Raw genomic sequence first — 24410 nt, forward strand, 5'->3', positions numbered from 1 at the left:
CTCTCTGTCTTGCTGTGCCTTCTCATCCTTCCCACCCACTTTGTATTCCTTATAGCACTGAAATATCTTGCTATAGAAAACAGATTCTGCAGGGGGAACATCTGGCTCCCTAAGGCTCAAGCAGTTGCTTTAAGATTTCAAAATGTTCTTCATCATAATTTATTTCTTGTAATAATTTCTGAGGGAATTCTGAGAACAGGCCAGGGGGAAATGCAAAGTGGACTCCAGGTTTATGAATTTCTGTATCTCTTCTGTTTGTCTCTTGGTATGAACCTGATTTTTAGAGTGGCATGAAAAAATGAATGTTGCTCGATGGGGAGCAGACTGCAATTTGTGCAGTAGGAGCAGGAATTTTGGGTAAAGGAAAGAAAGGCCTTTTAGGCAGAAAACACAGCTTGTAGGTGAATGGCAAAGGGGCAAAATAAACTATCAAATAGGGTTCATGTTATAATAGGAATTTTCTCCCTCTCTGGCCATCCTGTAGGGTGGAGGCTGGCTGGTCTCCACAAAATATATACAAATGTAAATATTTCTGTTTTTTCCTAGAATTGCTTTTCTTGGGCCTTGCCAATTGGTGCACAGCTCTGAAGAAACAACATTCTTTTAGCCAGCTGCAACCTTCATGTACATTTCCAGCTGAAATTGCTCTGTATTATGGACGTATTTGTATTTATGCCTCCAGCTGGGGGCATGATCCAGTTACACATCAGCTGCACTGGTTAAAGCAAGGAAATAGGCATTTTCCCCACCCTTCCTTCCAAAGTCTGCCTCCTAGGACTTTCTCCTGCTCCTTGGCTGTGCTCAAAGCCCTTCCATCCTGCTCTGATGCTCTTTTTCTCTCTGCAGGCTTGCCCTTGATCATTTGACAGCACCAATCTCTCAGTCATTTGTACCATCCTTAAAAGCTGTGCCACAGAGGTGCTGTGCCTTGAGGGCTCTGGCTGGCTTGGAGAATCAATAAAACCTGTTGGGATTGTGTCAGACTGTTCTTCCATGGAGAGTCCCTCCGCTGTGCAGATGGGACTTCGATGGTCATAATCTAGCCCGGAAACTTTGCCATCTGATTTTTGATGTCTCTCAGCCAAACCAAAGGTGATTTCATTGGAGGACCAAACCATAGTTAGGCAGAAAATATTGATTTGCATATTTTGGCTATTTTCCCAACCTTTCTGACATCTATTGCAGATTTCTCTTATTCTATTTTGCCTCTTAGCTAGAAAAGACCCAAATATTGGACACAAAAGTTTTTGCCACTGAGAATATGAGAGGAGCTTTAAAACTTGTGAATGATGTGATTAATGATCTGCAAGAAGTTCTCCTTATTCACTTGATGTGTCTGATGCCATAAAGTAATATCTCCAAAGACAAGATTTTTTTCCAAAATTGTTGCCTTGAAACTACATTCATTTACTGTGAGGGAATATAAACAAATACTTCAGCATTGGATTAAGAAATACAGAAGTAGTGAAAATTCTTTTTTCTCTGTACAGAAACACGAACAGATAGAACAAAGAAGCTGTTTAGACACTACACTGTTGGATCCTATGACAGCTTTGATGCTTCAAGGTAAGAATTTTTCCTTTTGGTTGCAATCTGTTTACAAAACCTTCCCAGGTTTTATTTAATTGTTACTTTTGGTTTAGGCTTTGGAGGGGAAGAGGGAAGCAGATCACTAAAAAGAACTTCTGAGGCTATCAATTTACTTCTAAATTGGTTTTTACTGCAGTTTTCTTTGTTCATATGGGATGGGTGTACAAAATTCAGGAGCAGTTAAGTCATGAGTTTCACTGTTTTGTTTTGGGAGTGGTGAAAGAGATTTGTTGTGCTGAACAGTAACTTTGGAATCTGAGTAGAACTGAAGCTGCTGCAAATGAGAAGTCAGATTATTTATTTGTGAAGAATTTATTATTTTTAAGCAGGTTCTTCTCCCCCATGGATATACCTTGAACATACAAGTGACTGCTGGTAGAAAGCAGGAAGGATAACCTTCAAAACACAGAACCTCAGTTAGCTTTTGGTGTCTTCTTGAGGAAATTTTGGTAGCATACTGGAATTATTATGCTTTTCTCATGAGTGTCCAATTACTGCTTGGGTTTGTTTTTTTTTGTTTGTTTGGAAAGAAACTATGTTTATTGTAGGACAAAAACTCTGAAATATGTAAAGCAATGGCAGTGCTTCATGTAGCACAATACTAAAAAAATAAAAAGGTGTTGGTTTTGTTCTGTGATCTTAGACTTTGTTCTGAGGTTCAGACGTAGCTTCTATGTGAGTTGAAGAATTTGGGGAGTGAGTTCCCAGTTGGAAATGATGTGATTGACAGGGGGAGTCTGATGATGGTCAAGTTGTCAAGAGCAGCTGTGAGCCCAGACTCTGAGACAAGCTCTGCAGAGCAGACTCAGTGGTTACTGGGGACATTTGCAGTGAGAAGAGCTGACTTTTGCAAGGTCTTTGAATGACCATTAGTCTACAGAATCCATATCCTTGTCTCTGTGTTTCAGTGTGAATGGATAGGGTTGTTTCTGAAAAAGAGAGAAGCTGTGTCTGCTGCATGTTGCCTCAGAGATATCAAATGATTCCACTTGGAAACATCCTGCTACTTTCTAACAAAATATTTTTTTCATTAGAAAATGTCAATTCCATCAAAACCTTCCTTTCCACCTTTTTTTTTTTGGTGAGGGGAGTGGTGGGGGTTGTTGGTTTATTTCTCTATTGTTTTGATTTTGTTTTTCCTAAAGGTATTGGGTTTGTCCAGTGCAACAGTAAAGCTCTCCAAAAATGTATCTTACCTGATTCAGGACTGAGCAGGAGAGATAATCAGGAAAAAATGAATTTTGTAGAGTCTTATATAAATAAGTTATGAAGTGCGTCTGCAGTTGATATCTATGAATTGTCTAAGTAGAGAGAGGGACAGCAACAGAGTTCTCCTGACAAGGTTTGGAAGAAAACTCTCCTTGAGTTTCCAGAGAGAATCCAACACCCAGTGAATCCATTTGGAAGGGTAATAGTGGAAATTGAGAGGAAAAGGTGGGAGAAGGCAGAATTAATGTGAAATTCTAAGAAATAAAGTGGAAAGGTAAACTTGCTTAAGACATTTTTTCAGCAAAGAATGGTAAATCTAGGGTTTTTGCAAAGTAACACCAGGAAAACGAAAAAAAGCAATAACACACCAAGTTGTGTTTCAGGTACCTGACTGAGGCTGCAAATCAACTTTTTGTACCTCTGAATGGTGATTTCACTGGTGCTCATGCATTGCTGCTAAAGCAAAGAGAACTTGCATTTCAGAACCTGTTCTGGAGATTAATGTCTCTTGATGGTACATCCAGATTTAATTCCTCACAAGGGCTTCTTCAGGGAGGGGAATTATTCAAAGAGGCAAACAAGGTGTGAAAGTGAGAACAATTTTTGATATTGCCAGATCTGTATTGCTTTGATTACTTTCTATGTTATTATTTTGTATCAGAGTTGGGGAAGAATACACTAGAACAGATTTAATGCTGGCAGCAGAGGTTTTGTAAACATTTGTCAGAAGGCAATTGTGCCTCTGTGCTAAGAACAGCTCTGATTCCAAAGTACTCACAAAGCTGATCTAGTTCCTTTCCAGAGATGGTGTGGGGGAGTGAGGGGAAGTGTCTGCTCCCTTCTCTCTTTCCTTCTCCCTCCCAAAGGGCAAAAATTGCTGAGTAGAAACACTCTGTTCAGAAATCTATATTAATGGGCTTATTCACATGCAGGAAAATACATTGTACATGGCATTTTTCATCTTGAGGAAAATGTACAGCTTGAGTAATGGAGGTTCATTAAATCCTATTTCAGCTTTGCATAAGAGATCAGTTATCCATAGATTAACTTTGGGGAAATGGGGAGGATGCTTACTAATGTGGAGAAAGGCACTGAGACTTGCTTGCCCGTACAAATAGTCACTAGACATCAAACAAATAAATATAGTATTTGAAACTATCTGGTCTGTATTATCTGCTTTAAATGCTGATGACATGCCCTCAACAGGGAAGAATTTCTTCTTAATGTCTATCCTCTTTCAGTTTAAATCCCCACTCCTTATCCTAAAGAGCAGATACACCTCTGAAACTGCAAGGAGATAATGCAAAACTGCTCTGCCACATCTCTGGAGTTTTCTGTTTTCCCTGGATTTGTCAGCAGTTAATTCAAATGAAATTATATGTAAGGCATAAATGAGCTAATCGATCAAGGTTGAATTCCAGTTTAATAATAGAAAGTATTGCTAAGGCATAGAATGGATGTTCGAATTAAAAAAAAAACTTTGTTTTTTAAAATTAAAGTTAAGGTAAACATTTAGGAATTACCAATTTTTTGTCTGCTTTTTAACTGAAGTGAGGGAGCTGATTAATTCTTTCAAGATGGGACAGTGGATTGTTCAGTTAGGAAAATATGTGGAATTAATTAGTTGTTTAATTTCAAATGTAAAATGTTATCATCCTTTTAAATGGAAAGAGACTGTTAATACAGTGATAACTTAGTTTTATACTCTGGAGACGTAAATTATATGAGACATAGTGTGGTGCTATGTAAAAATGATAAACTTGGTGTGGTGGAAAAAGGAAAAAATGATCCATTGCTCCTGTGAATTTGGGAACTTTAGGACACAACAGTGGAAACTTTTCCTACCGCATTCATTGCGTCATCTCCCAACCCCAGCAGAACAGGGCAGCAGCAGAAGTCAATAACAACTGAATGCAAACATCAGTAATCAAATCTGCACATGAATGGGAGGTCTCCTGCCTATTCTGTATCTTTCTTCTCAGAGTTATTGACTTTCACATGGGGGTTTTCTCCAGACTCTTAAACTGGTTCCAATCCCTGCATGGCAGAAGTTTTCCTGGTGCCTTTCTTTGATGTCCCATGTCTCCAGAAGCTCACAGGAAAGGATGTGATGACAAATAACCTTTTCCAAAGGCTGGTTGCCACCACATTAATTACAGACCCAATTGATTTGCCTTATGGTTTTTGTTCTGTTTTTCTGGAGGAAGACAAAGAGGAAAACAGGATGGTGTAATCTCTAAGAAAACTTAATTGAAGTCTTAATTTATTCACCCTACTGTCCCTACTTAGAATCAGGTGGCAACATCCATGTCCCATGAGTATAGAAGCTGACAGAAGCAACTCTTCAAAAGCCAGTTTACTTACAAACACCTAAAAAAAGCCACAGATTCTTCTCAGAAGTTCTTTCTAGACCATTCTCTATTGCTGTTGTCATCTGTGCTGTTGGATAGAGCAGCATAAGATTTAATCCTGATCACCTCAGAGAGGCTCCTTGGCACAGCTGAAGCAGTCTGCCCCTGCAACTCAGCATGCTGTGGAGAGCTTGGTTATATTTTTAAATTTTTAGCCCACAGAATGTGCCTGTTGGATACCTTTGTCCCAAAGTTGTGATGTAATGGTGCTGTCTTGGCAGTTTAAGCATTAGGTGTGTTCCACACCTATTTTAGTGGAAGCTCTCAGTCCTATGCAGAAATACTTTCATCTGGTTTCACATGGATATTTTACATAAATAATCCTCCCTCTGGAGAAATGCAGTTGATCATCTCTTTAAATATAGATTTTAAAATAATAAAATATAGATTTAAAACAGATGGAAAGTTTTAGTGGAATTCTGGCCATTGCAAGTGAGGAAGTATTTACATTCCTCACATTTACAGTGAGGAATGTAAAACTGACAGGAAACAAAGGGATTTTCTCCTTGGTTATAATGGCCCCATGTCCCTGGGGTGGGGAATTTGGCTTATGTGCTTGCTGAGTGCTGCTTGCCTGTCAGCAATCCACTAAATCCTGGCAAATGGATCCTTGCAAAAACTGAGGGAAGGTATAAAGCTGTTGTTATATCCTGCTTCCCATATTTTCATGTTGGTTCTGCCCGGGCAGAACAGTGAGTGTAGTGTTTTTACATGGAAAATAAAAGGGATTTTCTGAATTAGGATAAGAACTAGATGATATGCGATGGAAACTGAATGATCTCTAAGGTCCCCTTCAACCCAAACCATTCTAGGATTCTGTGAGCTTCTCTTTTGTTTGTTTTCTGTTGGATATCACCAGTTCCACTGTACTAATGTTTCCTGGAAAGTCTGTACTGTTCATGTGATCTCTTGAAGGAAATGGGAGTAAGGAGATTAAAATGGTGCTGTTCACTCTTAACAATAAATCCACAATCTGGGATTGACACATTGATAATAAGTGGAAAGTGATTTTACAGCTGTTTTTACCTGCAGGCATATATTTTAAACATAGTCCTTGGTTTCCTCTGGTGGAAATAAGTAAAACCAGCAGCACTTCAACTTTTTTGCCTATATGCATAGCTCAGTTTTTGCCTAGAAGATGGTAACAAAAATATTTGAGTATGCTCATCATTGTAATTAAATATAACCCTGTGAGCCAGTGATGTGGTTACATCTGAAAGCTCTCTGAGATTTTAATGATTTAAAATCTCTGAAGATGTCATATCATGGTTCTTTTGAGCACAGAGAATGGTCAGCACCAAATTGTGGGGGGTGGGGGGGAAGAAGTATGTAAAATGTTTTGTGTGCATATAATCTCATCTGATGTCTAAAGTTATTTTTTTGGACTTGCCTGTTGTCTGTTCTGAAATAATTAATTAACTGTGAGTATAATAGCCTGATAGCACTGATTTGCTCTTAATGTGAGACAGAAAGGCAAGGGTAGCTCAATTTTAATACCTTGTGCCTCATTAACTTGAAGAGCATAATTTGATGCCATTTGAAGAATTGTATATGTATTTAAGCAATAATTAATGCATTGTAGCCTCTGTGGAGCAGGTGGAGATGTAAAATGTGAAGTTTTTCATTTACAGTTATTCAATTTCTGATGGAAATTCCTTTGGTTGCTAATAAACAGCTTTGCACTTTGCCTCCCCTGCTGTTGTGTGATGCCATGATGGAGCTTTTTGTGTTGGTGGCTACAGCAAATATTGAAAGGAATTGTTGAAATAGGAGGTAAAAAGGGATGTGTGTGTGTGTGCATCTGAATTGTGGTGCCTCTCCATCTAAATCTGTACTATAATTGCACTATTAAGGTCTAATACAGTTATGGTAAGATGCAAAACACTACTGTGAGTGATAGAAGTTTCCATTAGCTTCTAAGTGCATTTTTAAGCTGTTTGCTGCCTTAACAGTGAAGTTTGCTCAACCCACTTCAGTAAGATTCTGGATTTTAGCAGCTAATGGTTTGGTAACTAATGACTAAACTGTGTCAGGTATTTTCTGGGCTAGATGTTTGCCTAAATTTTTAGTGATAAGTGTTAGCAAAGAGAGCTCAAGAGCTAAGAAAAACAAATATACAGCCTTTCCCAAATTTAGAATTACAATGCTCCTTCTGGAAAACTTTTAGGATCTACCTCTAGTGCTAGTCCACACTTAACTGTGTGCCTGGGGTAGAGAAGCTGCTGCTTGCAAGGGCTGGGATTTGGGGGCTGTGCCATTTCCTGCACAGCAATTGCTACTCCCAGGCTCAGCAGGATTTCCTCTGCAACTCCTCCGGCTGGATGCCTGAGGACAGCATGGATTTAAATGTCACCACTGAAAGCAGCAGCCTGTGTCCTGTGCATGGGGGCAATTAAAGTGGGTTTTTTGTTTTTTTTTTTTTTATATTAGAATAGAGGAAATAAAAAAATAAAAAGGATTTGAGATGCAGAAGAAGTTTGTGAGGATGTGACACCAGGTTGGTTAGAAACAAGAGCCACATAATTAGAGAAGAGGAAAACAGGAGATTCAAGTGGGATTTTTCTGGAAAGGGAGGATGATTAGGTTTCTAACAATTAGTGTTTTCCATTCCTGCATCCCAGCCCCTGCAATGATTTAATTCCCTGCCCCAGGGCAACTTTGGCTGCCGTGCTGTCACCTCATCACCAGATGAGCAAAGGCTCCATATGGTGCCTCTGGTTGGGAATGATGCGGTTGGAAATTTTGGCAGGTCCAAAGGGAACAAATAATTGGTGAGCTCGCACTATGGGCTTGCCTCCAGTGGGAGTGATCTAAACCACTCTTCCCCCCTAACCCCTTCTTTCCAGGCAGATTTTCACAAATATTTGTTTCATTTGGAGAATTTGATCTATGAGGCAACATTCTCAAGGTGGCTGGCAGGCAGAGTATGTGTTTTGTTCCTCTTGAAAGCTGAAATAATCCCAGATTGGAAAGGGGTGGATTTTCATGCTCGGTCTCTTTGGTGGTGCAAAAGGAAGGTGTCGGGGGAGGGTGCCTTGTTCATCCTGGGACAAGCCAGATATGCTGGAGCTGTGATTCTTTGAGAAATGGAATTGAACCCAGCAAAGAAGGAGCAGCTAAAGACCAAACAGCAGCTGGTGGTGGAGCATTCACCTGGACTAAGGGAGGTCTGGGCTTGAGTCCCGTGTGTGTCAGACTTAAATCCACAGCCTGGGCTGCTGCTGAATGCCAGGAACCTACTGGACAGAGCAGGGCTTTATCCAAGCCCTTTGAAAGTCTTCCTCTTTCCCTGAGCCAGGAGCAGATGCTCTCTCCATCCTCGTGGATGTTAGGGGTGCTCCATGGGAATGATTGGCAGATGCACCAATTGAGTGGCTGGTGAGGCTGCTGGGGCTCCCTGCTCTCTCTGACACAAAAAGTCAGTCTGCTTTTGGAGAGATGATGTCTGACAAGCACTAAAATGTATCAACAAAAGCTTGGCTTTAAGGGATAAGTGTTACACAAAAACTGAGTTCATGGCAAGGTTCTGAGCAGAGGAATAGTAAGTGTTGAATATGTGCAGTAAGAAAAAGAGGCTACTGCATCTTTAGAAGGAAAAAAACCCTGTTACCCACGTGTCTTCTAATTTTTTTATAGGGCCCAGATAACATAATTAAGAGTTTGGTGCTCCAGTTGAAAACCAGGGCTGATACTGAGTAGAATGTGGGATCCTTTAGAGCAGCACATCCAAACCTGGAGTAGTTGCACATATGGAAGAAGTAGTTTATACCTCTACTACAACCACATCCAGCACCATAAATTCCGAAATACATTAAAATCTGTGCATCTGAACTGACTTAAAGTGGTAAACCAACATTTATTTTTTGTGTTCTGGAGACAAGGTAAAAAAGCTTCATGTTCCCAGAAATTCCACATCAGTGCAACCAATGAGCTGAATGTGAAAGGCAAGGGGGCAATAAAGACAGGTTCCAGTTCAACATTCACATAATTAAGATAAGTCATGGCCAATTTAAATAAAATTGTAAAGTCAGTGATTTTTTTTCACTGCTACCAGCACTTTGGGCTAAATGGGCCATGCTTTGACAGAATTGCTGAAAATAATGATGTTGGGAGGCAGGACAGCTGTTAAGATGGACATTTTGTCTTGCAGGTAAGCAAAATTTGGAGTAGACTTAAAATAACTCAAGGGCTTAGTGCAATTAGAGAAATGGAGAGGGAGAATATATTTCAGAAAAGAAGGTAGAGCTGCCACCTTCTTTCTGATGTTAATGAGACTGGGAAATAATGTGATTAGTCAGGATTTTTAAAGGGATATGTAAAAATTTTACTGTAATTCATGTCACCTATACAGCTCTTTTGTGCAAAATCCTAGAAAATCAAAGTTTCTCACTGTGCACTGTATTTTTAAAGCTCTTGGAGAAGAATAAAGATGCTTTCAGAAAAACTATGCCTTTGTTGAGGCCTCATTTGTTTTGAGACAGAAATTCAAACTTGTAAGTTATGTACTAAAGGCATAACGTTTTTGTCATAAAAATTTGCAGTGTGTTTAACATTGATTTAAGCACTGTACTCTTCTGTACAATGCAGACTTGTAAATGAAATACTTACATCTGTAAAGCTGAAATGTACAGTCAGGGCTACTAACACTCCTTGTGGTCAGGGCTGTGTTCATTTTCCAAGGAGTGCAGGACTGGAGGATGATAATTCCTCCTGCTCATCAGAGCAAACAGGGTGTGATGCAAAACTTGAAGGATCCCTTAAAACTAATCTAAAACTCATGTTTGTCACCAGTCCTGAAATCACCTGTTTTCTTCCCCTATTTTGTAGCTTATTTTTGTTTAGACTCTCTTGGAGCAAGTGGAGTTATGATACCAAAATGTACCGCAAGTTTAATAATTGTTTCAAAGACTTCAAGTCACACTGCTACCTTAAAGGGCTTGTAGCACATTTAAAGTGTTAATAAAACACTTTCTGTTTATTTTCTCTTAAACCCAAGGTGTGATTGAAGTTACTTCCCTTGTTCTGCCTTTTACTTGTCCTGTTTGATAACCCTGAACATGTTCCTCTCCTTGCTACTGAGGTTGTCTGTGATAATAATGACCAATTTTAGCAAAAACAGCAGAAAAATTATGAACTAAAAAAAACTGTATAAAAAACCAGTGGGTTTAACATCTATAATTAATATTCCTTTTATCTAAATACTTTATATGTTAAGATGATTAGGGAGAAAATCCCTATTTCTCCGTGGTTTGATGCCAACATCAGAGGTTGGTACTGCAGCTGGTTTGGGGTAGGAAAATACAAACCTAAACAGTAAAGTGTTTATTAGATAAATATCCTGTTTACCTGAACATATGTGAGTGTTTGTTCAGCCTGTTTGCCCAAGGCTCATTGTATTAGCAATGAATATTAATATTTTCACAGTCCAGGCTCACATTGCTCAAATACTTGATAAATAAAACTGAAAATTACTGATAAGTATCGGGTGCAAGAGGAATTTGCTGGAACCAAAATATTCCTGTGCTAGGTAGAACATTTATGTGAAGAAGTTGGAGGGACCCCGGCCTATAAAACTCTCCTGTTCCATAGCAGGAGGGCTCCTGCCTGCATGTCTCATGTCTGGTTTTCAGTTTGTCACGTGTGATGTTTGAAATGGCTGTTCATTTTTAAAAGAAAAATGAAATTAATTAATACAGAGGAATTAAACTTTTAAGTTCATTTTGCTGCTTTCCTCACCCCCAATGATTTTTTGTTTTCTCTCTACCAGTGCAGATGTGAAAGAATAATAACGTTTCTATTTTAAAATGCTAAAATACTTGTTTTTTTGTGAATGTGTATAAAGATATTCATACATGGGTATTAATATATCCATACATATGGTACATATATACCCTATATAAAAATTTGCTTGGGATTATGAACTTACCACTGACTTTTTTATTGCCTTCATATCCTATCCTGAGATTCCTACATAATATAGAATCAGACTTTTACTGGATGATTTCTCTTTCCAGGAAGTCGACTTCCTGATTTGCTCTATCAATATTTTACTTTACTTGTTGCAGTTTCAGCACATAAGGTGAAACCAGGGAACAACCTACAAGTACCAGTATCCAAATGAATTTATTTGAAAAGAATTACTTTAGATTGGCTACCCTCTTTTCCTGAACACCAAAAATATGATAATGAGTGTAATTAAAAGCTGAGTAAAGGAATGTGGACTGAGGGGGAGAGAAAGAGACAAAGTTTCTCCTTGCTTCTACATAAAGAAATTGTGCAACTACTGTGCTCTTCTGTTGTGGAATTCAATATTTCTCTTTTAAACCTATGGTTTTTAGCAAAGCTTTGTAGCATAAACCCATTGAAGTGTACAGCACTGTTACTCTCTTTAAGATAGGTTGCTTCTTGTAATGGTGGTTGTTTTTTGTTGATTTTTTTTTTTTTTTTTGGGCACCTCTGCTGATCACAGGCTGGAAAAAGCAGCACCATCATTCTGACTTCCTAGTTCTTACTAAATCCCTTCCTGGCTGACATTAGTGTGGGTTTGGGGACTTAGTGAAGAACTGCTCTTTTTTCACCCAGAGTATCAAGTATTCAAAATCCAATAAATTTGGCTTGATTCCTTGTTTAGAAGTGTGAATGAAACACCTTTTTTAGGTGGAAGATGTGCTATGAGGTTTTACTGGAGCCTGTGATTCCCTCACTGTGCAGTACAGATCCAGAACTGGAGAATATGTCCATGTCTTTAAAACACCACAGTTTGACATATTCCTCTTTCATCATCGGATTTCAAAGCAAAATCTGCAGCCTTGCTGTTCTCATGATCAAAGAGCTCCAAGAGCTGTTTACTAACTCTGGAGAAACAGCAATGGTACAGGAGATTGGAAAGACAAATATATGAATATGGGGAGGTTACAGGAGTATTGCTGGAGCAGTCTTTCTTCTTTTCCTGTTTCTTTATTTGGCTTGATCATAGCCAGCTGAGGAAGACACAGCTATGCCAAGTTTACCAAGGACAAATTAGACCATGTCTTTTCTGTTGCAATTTGAAATTGTTTGCCACAAATTATAAAGCCAGGGAGGAGCACAGTGCAAGCAGGGGCAATGGTGATCCTGTCAGACTTCTCTGGGTTTTTTGTTTGAGTGCCAGCTGTGCCAGTCAGGCACTGGCACATAACCAGTTGTCTGTGCCTGTGAAGATTCTGCTCTTGGATTTCTTTGAGAGCACCTGTGAAGCTGAGATCCATGCTGCACTTCCATATGCAGCCTGAATTTTCCAGTTTATTTTTTCTAATGAAATAGCAGAACAACTTGGAGAATTTTTAGTTCTAAGTGATTCTTTTCATCCCTTCTGTTATATTTTAGATATTGTACCATGATAATACTCCTTGGACTTTTCTCTTCAGCTGTCTAGTAAGGAATTTATCAAATTAAAGTTTACTTCTCTCCAGTATTTCTATTCTAATGCTTGGTTTTCTCTGCCATGAGGAAAGTGCTGAAGTACTGACCCATCTATCTGGAAATATTTTCTTCCTCCCAAACACAGCTTGCTGTAAACTTCCAGATAAACATGTATTCTAAAGGAAAATCATTAGACTTGTCATGTAAGACATCAGCATTGATCAGCTGTACAGAGTGGGCCAACCCCCCCCAATTCTGGAATCCTAGGATGCTGTGAAGGGAGAGGTCACTGAGTTTGACTATTTAGCTGGCTGCTGTTTCTGTTTGGGTTGCCAGTGGGTTTTTTAGGGACAGCCTGTGTGCTTTCCTATCTGCTATGCACAGAACCCACTCGCTGCTGTAGCTGCTACCTCTTGAGCAACTGATTGCTGCTGTGCCTGACACAGGAGAGCTGTGGGAACTCTTCTGTGAGACCTAAAAGTGGATGATTGATGCCTGAGAAACTTGAGCAATCACAGAAAGTGTCTTCATTAATCTTGAAGGCCTTAATTAGTAGGATTAGCCAATTTTGCTGAAGCCATTAGAGTAGTTGACTATAAATTGTAAGGCTGACCCCTTCCAGCAGTAACAGGAAATGTTTTCCCACTGAAAGTTTGCTATATCCTACAATAAGGTTTGATGTAGATATAACTTCCATTTTATGTGGTATCAGGACAGGTTACTTCCTGAAAAAAGGGAAAAAAATATTTTTGGTGTGCCTTTAACAGATTGACGGTTGGATAATGTACAAAGGGCTCCTCCTCTTGAACAGATTTCCCAAATTCTCCCTTCTCTGGCTTGAGCATAACCACCATAAATTGGCTGTCTTATCCTGAAAGGAATTAGTATGACTGCTTCCAGACATTGCATATAAATTTATAGAATGATTTAGATATCATTTTATTGCACCTGGCAGAACACTTGATTCTTCTAGGATGTATCTAGTTGTGAGCTCTGTAGATCTTTCCAAAAGATTGCAATTGCAAGAGTGCTGAAAAGAGGAAGAAGGGCTAATGAAGAGACTTAGATTTACTTGGCCAACTGAAAGAAGTGAACCTGGAGAGAGCCAGCTCCACTTCTCACTCAAGGGGAGAGCAAGTCCTTACTGAAGGGCTTGTGGACTCCTGGGCTACTGAAGCTGAAAAGGTCAGATTATGTTTCCAGGGGATGAATGACTGCAGGGAATCAGGAGAATAATTCCATTTTACATTCATTTTTTCTTCTGCCTTAGAGAGAGACTGGCAATATACCAAATAGCCACTTTTGTTTCCAGATAATGGTGATACTTTCCAGCGTATTGTCTTCTACTTGGTATTTTTCAGATTGAAATCAGCAATGGAACATTTGATACAAACTTACCTAAACACATCCTGTAGTCCTGATAGTTTCCACCTCTGTAATTTAGTATTTTAGTTTGTGGAATAAGTCATGCCTTAAGATAGGGTGTAGTTATCCCTGATGAGAACAGGAAGCCAGGTTTTGTGGGCCTGCCTCCAGCAGGAACCTGCACTCCAACCTTTATTTTCTTCATATAGGTTTTTATGAAAGACGTGACATTTCTCCTTCCTTCCTCAGATATTATCATAATGGGCTGTTAGCAAAGCAGAAATTCCTGCTGTTTAGAAAAGCCCACACAAATGGTGGTGGTTATATGGAACAGTGCCGAGTTCAAAACTTGCATATCTGTCTGACCCTTTATCTATTGGTCAATCTGTAAAATTATGGAAATTGCAACAGCTCTGCACAGTTCTTGAGCCTTAAGTTGTTAAGGAAACTACATGAGCTGATGAACAAGCATGTTTTCTAATATCTACTGCTTGAGTAAAGCAGAGATTTACATTGATATTTTGACCTGAAGTTTTATGACTGTGCTCCACAAAGAAATGTCCTGCACTTGATAGGATGCCTTTTACATTTAACTTTGTCTGCAATGAATCTTGGCCTTAAACAGCCCAAAGTCAAAGCAGGGTTTGCCTATATCAATAATGAGCTATTGATTTTAGAATTACTACTTTTATTACCATCATGTGGAACTGGCCATATTCTGAGGACTTGTCTCTGAAAGGGAAGCTATTTCATTTTGGTTTGGGATGGGACAGAAATGGACTTCAGGTATTTCACCTGTTGAAATTTGGCATATCACAGATAACAGGGGCTGCTTGGTCTCACACAGAGCTGTGCATTGTACTGAAAGAGCCTGGGAAGAAATTCCTCTTCTTGCTTGAACTCAGGCCTCTAAGCAGGCTCCTAATGTAATGCCACCTTCATTTGTCACTGGTTGCCTTAGCCTGTTCTGCTGCTAGGTATTTACAACACCTTCAGGATCAAAAAGACGCTGCCAAGAAGGCTTATGGGGGAGAAATTTTGACCTAGTTTTACATTTGGCACCATTTTGCCTGCCAGGAGCAGGTGGCCTGGGAACAGACCTTTGGTGGAGAGTCCACCCTGGCTGGCACCGAGAGCCCTGGTGTGACAAAGCAAGCAAAAAGCAGCACTGCAAAGAGTCAGAGGTAAAACTCTGCCCCTCTTCTGCCCCCTTTTCTTGGGAATGCAACTTTTCTGGGAGAAAGGGTGTGCAGGTTGTAAATTCAGTTAATATTTTTGGGTGCTTCTGTGCCCCCCTTTTCCTGCTGCTGGTTCTTTGCAGCACTGAGGTATTTGGGGAGAATCAATTTGCTTTCTGTGGTTTCTTGAACAAGTTTGAGCTACTCAAGCCATAGGATTTTTGCAGGTTTCCTACTCCCAGGGAACACAATTGAGAAGAAATGCTACACGTCTGATTTTTTCAAGCCTGTCTTTTTACTTTCCAGGCTGTAATGCTGTTCTCATTATAACTGCCACTGTATATTAGGAAGTTGTATTTGTCAAATAATAGAGATCACTTTGTGTGTTTTCTCACAAAAAATCATGTGCTTCTCCCTCCCTTCCCTCTCACCTCCCCCTTGCATGTAACTTTGTAAAATGTTGGCAGTTTGCATCCCCACTTTCAGTACATGAACTGAAGCATAACACTGGTTAGTTTCTGGAATAGATGTGCTGTATATGAGAAGAAAATCAGAAGTGGTTTTTATACCTTTAATCTGTACATTAGAATCAAGTGAGCCTGACTTGACAATGCCCATCCATTTCATTAGCTGGCTCTGGAAGGATCCTGGATGCCTTTTTTTTTTTTTTTTTTTTTTTTTTTTTTTTTTTTTTTTGGATGTAGAACAGGAGAATTGATCCTGAGTTTCCTGAGCTGATAAACTTCTGAATTCTTGAATTCTATATGGAAATGAAATGACACAAGAGTGGGATTTGGGGAGGGGACACGAGGGAGTTCTTTGAACCAAACTCTTGCTATAATTAGGATCTCAGAAGTTGCTTTCTAAGCTCTATTAAACTATTGATTGGTTACAATGTAACTTGAAGGGAATAGGTTTTATTAATTTGACCAAGTATTAAAAAAAATTACACTGACTCTTCAGTGGATAACTACAGGAACCCACCTTGAGAACGTGATGGTGAAATGAGTGAAATAAGCCAATGCACTGGCAGGAGCAGTCAGTTTCTAGAATAACAGGATGTTGATGGAGAGCTGCAGTGGGCTCTGAGAGCTGCATATTCCATCCCATCCTGATATCCCTGAGCAGGAAGGTGTTGAGCTTTCTCAAGAAGCAGAAGTTTTTTACCTGTAAGAACAGGAAATGTCTGAAATGCACAGTAAATTACAATAAGTTGAGAATACAAAAACTTTTGGTGCTGATGGAGACCGTCTCTTGCCCACAAAGTCACTGCTGTGGCATTTTGAATTCATGTGTGGTGTTAAGCACTCTGCAATTTGGAAGATAACCTTACATCATCGCTTCAGCAGCCATAGGAAGTTTCATCCCGCAGAGTTGGAAAGGCACCAAAAGGATGGTCTGTGATGCACAAAAAATCTGGAGTTTGGAGGCTGTCCATTGGTGTCCTGATATAATCATCCCTCTCTTTGTTCAGAGCTTTAAATAAAAAGGTCACAGCAATTTCTCTTTATTTAGTTTCCTCCTCCCCCTGGGGATTATTAATGGCCCTGAGGCAGATCTAGTCTCTCCTTGCATTCACTGCTTTGGGGACTGGATTCTGTACCAGACCAGTGGGAACAGAAGTTGGCTAGTAAAAAATTAAGGAAAGCAAACTTGCTCATACTCTTTCTATCTGAACTAGTTCTGTAGGTATTTTAAAGCAGCATAGTTTGCAGTGCTGACAATTCATGAACTTAACCCCTGCAACTTGTGCTGTGCAATTGGTACCCAAAAGAGCATTGAAATTTTTTTCTTTTTTTTCTTTTTGCTTTGAGCTTATTTTTAGTAACTTCATGTTTAATGAAAGCTATTGAACACTAGGCTTTTGCAGATCATTCCCTGTATCTGAAAGGTCCCATTTTAATGTTCATTTTGTGCATTTTCTTCATCTACCTTCTACTTCTATCTTAACCAATGAGAGTGAGATTCCTAAGGCTACTTTCTCTTTAAGGGAAGACTGCTTACATAAATAGTCCTTTACACCATCTCCTTGTTTTATTATATTAATTGTTTATCAGGAGACAGGAAATATTCCTTAGAAAATGTGTTTTCCTGCTTGTGCATGCCTTGTTACTATTTCAATTATGCAGATTCTTGATGCTGTGGAAATTTGTGCTTGATGACGCCAAGGCAGCTGCACGTTGTTAGCATTGTAGGCTGTCAGATGATCATGTGGGATTCTTGCAGCATGCAACATTCAATAGGATTGAAAAAGGGCTTTTGATGCAAGGCATAGCTTTCAGAATATATTTGTGCCTTTTAGTTAGCTAATAGAAAATCATAATTTATTATCTTTAAATTTAAAATGCTGCCTCATTTTTCTTCTGGTTGGTTTCATTTTGGCTTCACTAGAAGATGCATCTGGTACATCCACGATTGAGGAGTTTATTAATGATACTGTCGTTCAGTTCACTTTTTTTCCTTTTAGAGTCCTAGCTAGCCCACAGATTACATGATCACATGTTCATCCAGTCATTCATATAGAACACAAACCACCATGCATGATTTCTTCTTCTTTCCTTTTCCTCTCTGCCTTTTTTATTCCTTTTAAGTTGCTTTGTCATGTTCTCTTTTACCATCCAGCTTAGTCTTTGTCTTCCCATCGCTGCTATTTGTTCTATATTTTCCCATGCTTGGTTACTGAAATATTATTTGATTAACGGGCTGTGATGATGATGAACCTGCACACTGGAGGAGCAGCTACTACAGTGGTGATGAAGGGATGTAATAATGGTCGCTATCCTCGGAATTCTCTCTACAGTGACTGCATAATAGAAGAAAAGGCAGTGGTCCTGCAGAAAAAAGACAATGAAGGATTTGGATTTGTGCTCAGAGGGGCAAAAGGTATGTGCTTCTGTGTGTGTGAGTGTGTGTGTGTGATGTGCAGTAGCATGAAGAAATTTATACATCTCGGAATATAAGCAGGAATTATTCTTGGTGCACTTGGTTGCTAGACAACAGGATTCTCTGTATGCTATACTACTCCGATGGATTTCGGTGCCTTCTCTGTGAAGCAGTTTGCATTTTTACATAGGAGAAGCACTGCATAATCGTTCTGGGGGGAGAAAGTTTTGCCTGTGTTTTTCTCATGCTGGTGGATGTAGTATTTTGCCATTAATCTGTTCTGCTGTGCCATTTACTTAACTGTGGGAAACCTGCTTTCCTGATAAAACTGCTGCTTTATTTCAAATGCCAGCCCGATTAAATAGGGCTGTGAATAGGAATAGACAAGAGAGGGATGTTTTGTTTAAAATAGGTGTGGATCTTCTGCAAGGTGACATTGGTGCAGTTTTAGTATGAAAATATGATTTTTTTTGTATCTTGAGAAGCTGCACGTATGTTGCATGGCCTGTAGTGCTGCTCATTTTTAAAGCTGTTCATATTAAGCTGCACAGCACTTCTCCGTAGGCTAAAATCAATCATGGTGGCATTCCTATGAGTTAAAAAGGCATGCTATTTAATACTTTGCTTTTTAACTTGCAGTGTAGTTTGCTCCCTTTGTATTTTATAAAAGAATATATATATATATATGTGTGATGGTATGTCCCATCTCTTGCTCCCCCTTATTTCACATGGGTTCTCCCTTGCTTTGCTTGAGCATGAAAATTATTCCATGTCTTCATTCTTGGGACATGGCTTTTGCTTTCTCTGTTCCCCACCCCTAAACCTAAACTGGTGCCACCGTGGATTTGCAGGGCTGGGAAGGCTTTGCCAGTTTTAGCCAAATGAAATGCTTGGCGTTGAAGCAGGGAAGCCCAAGGCACTGCCTTATCTCTGAGCATTGGTGTGGGTTATCAGTGCTTTGAGCAGGGCTCACTCCCTCTGGCTGAGCCCAGCGGTTTCCCCCAGATTTTCTCTGTAGCAGCGGGGGCAGCTCAGGTGAAAGACTCAAGGACTTCTCTGCCTGTCTGTGTACATGACACAGGGGCAGGCAGGGCTGTCAAAGGACCAGCTGTGCCTCCTGTCCTAAAAAGTGATTTCTTCTGGTCTCTTCTTTGTTATGCACATCTAAATTTAGGAGGGGGAAAAAAATTCTCGTTGATTTTTTTTTTTTTTTCATCCTTTGCCACCCACCCCAGCCTCCTAGTTTGGCCAGATGCTCTCTCCTGTCTCCAGCACATAATTCATTTCTAGGTGGATGTTGCCAGAGTTACAGCATTCTGCCAGGCACACAAAAGGGTTACTTGAGCCAATACTGAATATCCTGGAATATCTGAACCCAGCTATTATCTGGTGCAGCTTGATTTGGTTTTTGTCAGGAAAGGAGCAGGTATTTCCCCCTCTGGAAGGAAGACCTGTGGATTGCTGTTGCAGGGGGTTGCACTCTGTCCCCAGCATCCTGAGCTCCCGTGAGGCACATCAGTCTCACTACCAGCACCCACCATTTTTTAACCCTAAATCAGAATGGCCAATGATAGGCCTGTAGTCAAGTGGTATTTGCAAGCACTCCATAACTTTCTTTTTTTAATGTGGTGTTTATTTTTAAAGCTGACACACCAATTGAAGAATTCACCCCAACTCCAGCCTTTCCTGCTTTGCAGTACTTGGAATCTGTGGATGAAGGGGGAGTAGCATGGCAAGCTGGCCTGAGAACTGGAGACTTTTTGATCGAGGTAGGAGATCCTGAAATTTGATTCTCAGTGCTGTGTTGGGGAAAGAGTGATGTTCCCGGTGGAGAATTGACTCTGGGAAAAGTGTGGGATGCCTCTGAGCAAGTTCTGTGGGCTAACACCAGTGATGTGCTTCACTTGATCAATTTAAAACTTCATGCAGCATTCAAGAAAGCAGTGACAGAGAACAATGGTCAGGCTGGCTGGGAATTTTCTGGTTGATCTTTTTGTCCTTTGGGAATGCACTCTGAGATACCTGGGAGGTGTATTCTTAGGGTGTAATCTGGGAGGGCATAGTCTTCTTTCAGTTATTGAAATTTAGATGAATTTCAATATTTACTTAGGGTTATCAGTTCTGGTTTCTCCTAAATATTTTTAAGGAGCAACCAAAATTAATGTCTTTTTATGCAACTATTTCTGCACTCAGAAATATCCATGGTCCAGTGGCATTTAGTAACCGTGGAGAATAAAGCAAGTTACTTTGGCTTGAAATTGAATTTTTCCAACACTACACTGAAATACAAAAAAGAAAAAAAAAAACAATGAATGTTATTGCAGTAATTTATACTGCAATATAAAAAGGGTATATTTAAATACTCCATTCATGCCAAAAATATCTTCATGTCTGATATTTTGGAGGATTTTTTTGTTGGTGTTTTAGGTTTTGTTTAAAAAGTCGGCTCTCCTTTTGAGTGTTGCTGGTCTCTGGTTTGCAAGTCTACAGCAAAATCATGATTTGAGATTTTCTTCCTCCTTTCTCCACAATCTCTTCATGACCAACACAGGGATGCTATGGTTCTGTGAAATTTGGTACTGAATATAAATCTTTTGGGATGGATTGGTCAAGCCCTGTCTGTAAGAGTTATTGATTTTGCATTACTTGATGTGTTGTTCTTCAGGCTCATGTATGGTTTGGTAAAATACTTCTGGTGTTACAATATTTATTTCTGCAGAGCTGGCTTTTGCACCCAGGAGAGGGTACAACATGCAGCTTTTTTTGGAGTGTGCCTTGAACTCCCATGGCGATTGAATTTAAATAGTTGCACCACTTCCTCACACTGTAGCCATGAAAGACCAGGTTTTGCAGGCTTCTAAAGTAAATAGATATGCATTTTTATCTCAGTCTTCAAGCATATTGCTTGCTGTTTGTTTACTTAAGAAGAAGCATTTAGCATTAGAGACCAGCTTACAAATGGAACTGCTGCGATATCTGGGCAGGGATCCTTCCAAAGCTCTCCCTGTTCCTGTTAGGTGGGGTTCTGAAGCAAGGCTCTATTTTTGGAGGTGGGTTTCTTCTTAGGCTTTTAATCCACAGGAAATATGAAGAGTCTGTGCTGGCAGATTGCACAGATAGCATTGATGGTGAACAATGTGCAATTTAATTTCTTAATTCCTCATGGAATGACAAATATGCCCATGAATTTTTTTATTTTTTTTTTTAAGATCTTTGAAGGGGTGGAAGAAGGCTGGGTAGCTGATTCTGCACAAAGCTTTACTGGTTTTTTTTTGCAAATGAGAGAAGAATTAAAATTAATTGTCTAGACAATTTACTCCTGGCCCTTGCTTAGAAGAGCAGCTAAACATGCACATACAGTGCTGAATCAGGAGGACATTAATCCATACTCCAGCATATTTGTAATTAATTCTGAAAGAAGCCATTATTACATGCAAATCAAATCCATTTCTGTGTAATTTATGTTCATCGGGGTTATTCCGTTCTGAATTTTGCAACTTAATTAAGAGGATATGATAATCCTGAGAAATGACAACTTGGCTGTTACAGGAGCCTTTTCTGTTGGAGAAAGGCAGGATTTTTTTTTTTCTGTTTTATGGCCAACATGCAGTGCACAACCCTGGCTGGATGGAGAAAGTAACTTCTTTAGAGATATGTACAGTGATGCAAAAGACTATTGAAATAGAAGTCCACCTGCACTTCTAGGAATGCCGAACTACTTTATCTTTTGTGTTGAACTAAAAGATTTAAATTTTCACGCCAGCAAGTGGTTGTCGGCCCTGGTATAGTAAGCCTGCCTTGCTGCTAAATGATTTCTCCCACGACTCTGAAGTTTATACTTCTGTGTGTAAGTGCCACCTCAACCATTTGTAAGTAATATCAGGCATTTATCATAAATGTCACATGAATAATAAAAGAGTTAATGGGCAAGCAGGATCCTAATTAATGCTGTTTGTAACACTTGTGGCAGGCGCTGGGCATTAGGGAGGGGCGAGTCCAGTTTGGCAGGGAGCAAAATGAGAGGCAGAGCAGATGCTTCGTTCTTGCTTGTGGAGGTTTGGTGGCTCGGGGTCATGGAGATGAGGGGAACCTCACTGTGGAAAGACAGGTTTGACGGGGAGATAGATCCTTTCTTTGCAGAGAACAAGGGTAGGAGGACAGGGCACCATTTCTTTGTGTACAGTTATAGTTTGGAATCTTCTGGAGGAGGGAAAACTTCAGTATCAGCTATGAGGTATTATAATAATTCATGTTTGGGGTTGATATGTGTGAAGCAGAACAAATAAAAGATCCATACACAAAAGGAAGAAAAGGTGCTGTCTTGCTCCAGCAGATAAATGGAGTAGGGATTACCTGGAACAGCTAGCATTGCTATCATATGACTGAGTTTTTATCAATTGTGCAGTTTCCTGATTTGTCCAACCTGTACAACTAATTTTAACATGAGACTTCAGAGATGAACATTACACTTGCCCTTGGAAACCGTGCTCACAGAGTCTCCATGGAAATTTCTGACAGTGTGTGGTTTGTCTCCTCCTCGCTTCAAACCCAGCCGTGGTTTTTGTGATAGAAATTGTAAAGTGTGTAGTGGCTTTCCTGGATAGAGCACAGGGCAAATGTGCTGGAAAAGTGCAGGAATAGTTTTAGAGCTGAAGGAGTGAGCTAGAGGCAGCTGTCAATAGATATGGACTTTCATAAGCAATTTAAGAGATGCAAATTCAATGTGATTTTTTTTTTCTTAGCTCTGATGAACAATCAGAAAACAAGGATGGTTATGATTTGGTTGTTATAACTGACATTTTACAGCTTGCCCTATGTGTTATTTTTCACTATTTTGGTTGATGTTTTCTTGAATCTTGATATCAGCCTGATTAAAATGATAGGTAAAAATAAATCAACATATTAGGCCAAGTGCTAAATACTACAGTCACCATTAGAAAAGGGTTTAAAAATTACAACCATCACTAATTCCTTTGTAGGTCATTAATAACTCATCATGACTGGATTTCTATATTATAAGTGCTCAAGTTTGGAAAAATTCAGAGTTCTGCCTTGAGACATGACTTCAAGAATTCTTGAAGGTGGGGTTGTATTGGAGATTTGCTTTGATGACATAAACAAGTCTAACCATTTTTGAGTAAAGAAATCCATTAAACTGGAAGGCCTGTTTTAACTCAGAATAGAGTTTTGTGGAGGGTTTTAATGTGGTAGGATATATATTGTCTTTTAAATTTAACCCCCAGTGGATTGCTAACTCTTTGTTCTTGTTTTCCCCGTGAGTGTGCAGCTGTTCTGCAGGTGTTGCCTGATGTGGCTCGTGGGGATTTTCCCTGTCACACAAACAATAATGCTACAATATCAATATCCAGTAAGCCAGGTTAATTTTGCAATATTTTACCAGAACAATGCATTTGTTCTCTAAATGAGGCATTTCAGTTTGCATTATTGTGCCATAAAATCCCTTATTTTTCTAGATAAATTGAAATGTTATTGTCTTTGGAATAGCTATATAAAATAGCAATTTTTGGCTGCTTATTTACATTCCAGTTAGTATGTAAACTAGACAAACCTGGTGAATTATTCATTTAAAAAATAAATACAAAAGGGCAAAATTCAAGGTTTAATTTGAGGATTAAATCCAGAGATGGTAATATAAGAGATATCATCATTTTGCTGCAGAACTCTTCAGGTGGTATTTGTACTAAAACATGCAAAATATCTGTAGTATAACTGCCTGCATTTCTTCATCCTCAAAAGCTTATACAATTTACTAGTACAAACTTTTGCTTAACTGATTTTGAGTAGAAAATAAATGTTTTATTACAGACAGCATTGTTTTATCATTGTATTAAGGATATCTGTCTGCTGACTGCATGTAAGAAGTTGCAATAAAGGTTTAGGGAGACATTTAAAAAAATCTGAAATATTAAAAAAAAACCTAAAAAAACCCCATCTTCATACACAAATAAGCCTATTTAGCAATGGTTTTATTCCAATAAGCACTTTATACAAACTTCAAAACAGTTGTAGGAAGCAAACTTTGGACTTAATTGTTGTAGCTTAAACTCTAGTAATTATGAATATTTTTAGCAATGTTATGCCTTACATTGGTATTCAGTGGTTGAGTGAATTAGTGGTTTTACAAATCCAGCTATTACTGATTCCAATCCTTTTAGCAAGAAAGAAACCTTCCCATCCTCTGATAATCTTCATTCATTACCCCCGGGTATGTTTTCTTATTTCTAGTGTAAGCTCTGCTTGCTTCTACTACCAGATAGAAATCTAAATTTTTGTTTTGTTTTGTTTTGTTTTTGGTTTGTTTTTTTTTTTTTTTTTTTTGTTTTGTTTTTTCTCATGGGCAGATTCATGAGAC

The 24410-nt window shown here is 39.2% G+C and overlaps 1 protein-coding gene across 3 annotated transcripts in view; it reads left to right on the forward strand.

The window, feature by feature from the left end:
* Window positions 1-24410, forward strand: part of SHANK2 (SH3 and multiple ankyrin repeat domains 2) — a 270317-nt gene that overhangs the window by 138203 nt on the left and 107704 nt on the right. For all 3 annotated transcript variants that reach the window (XM_077784360.1, XM_077784361.1, XM_077784362.1), the window contains 3 exons: window positions 1491-1566; window positions 17955-18037; window positions 19682-19806. In XM_077784360.1, the coding sequence (XP_077640486.1) occupies window positions 1491-1566; window positions 17955-18037; window positions 19682-19806 (284 nt within the window). The remainder of the gene's footprint in view (window positions 1-1490; window positions 1567-17954; window positions 18038-19681; window positions 19807-24410) is intronic.

Source organism: Lonchura striata, chromosome 6 (genome assembly GCF_046129695.1).
Source record: "Lonchura striata isolate bLonStr1 chromosome 6, bLonStr1.mat, whole genome shotgun sequence".
Classification (NCBI taxonomy): Eukaryota; Metazoa; Chordata; class Aves; order Passeriformes; family Estrildidae; genus Lonchura; species Lonchura striata.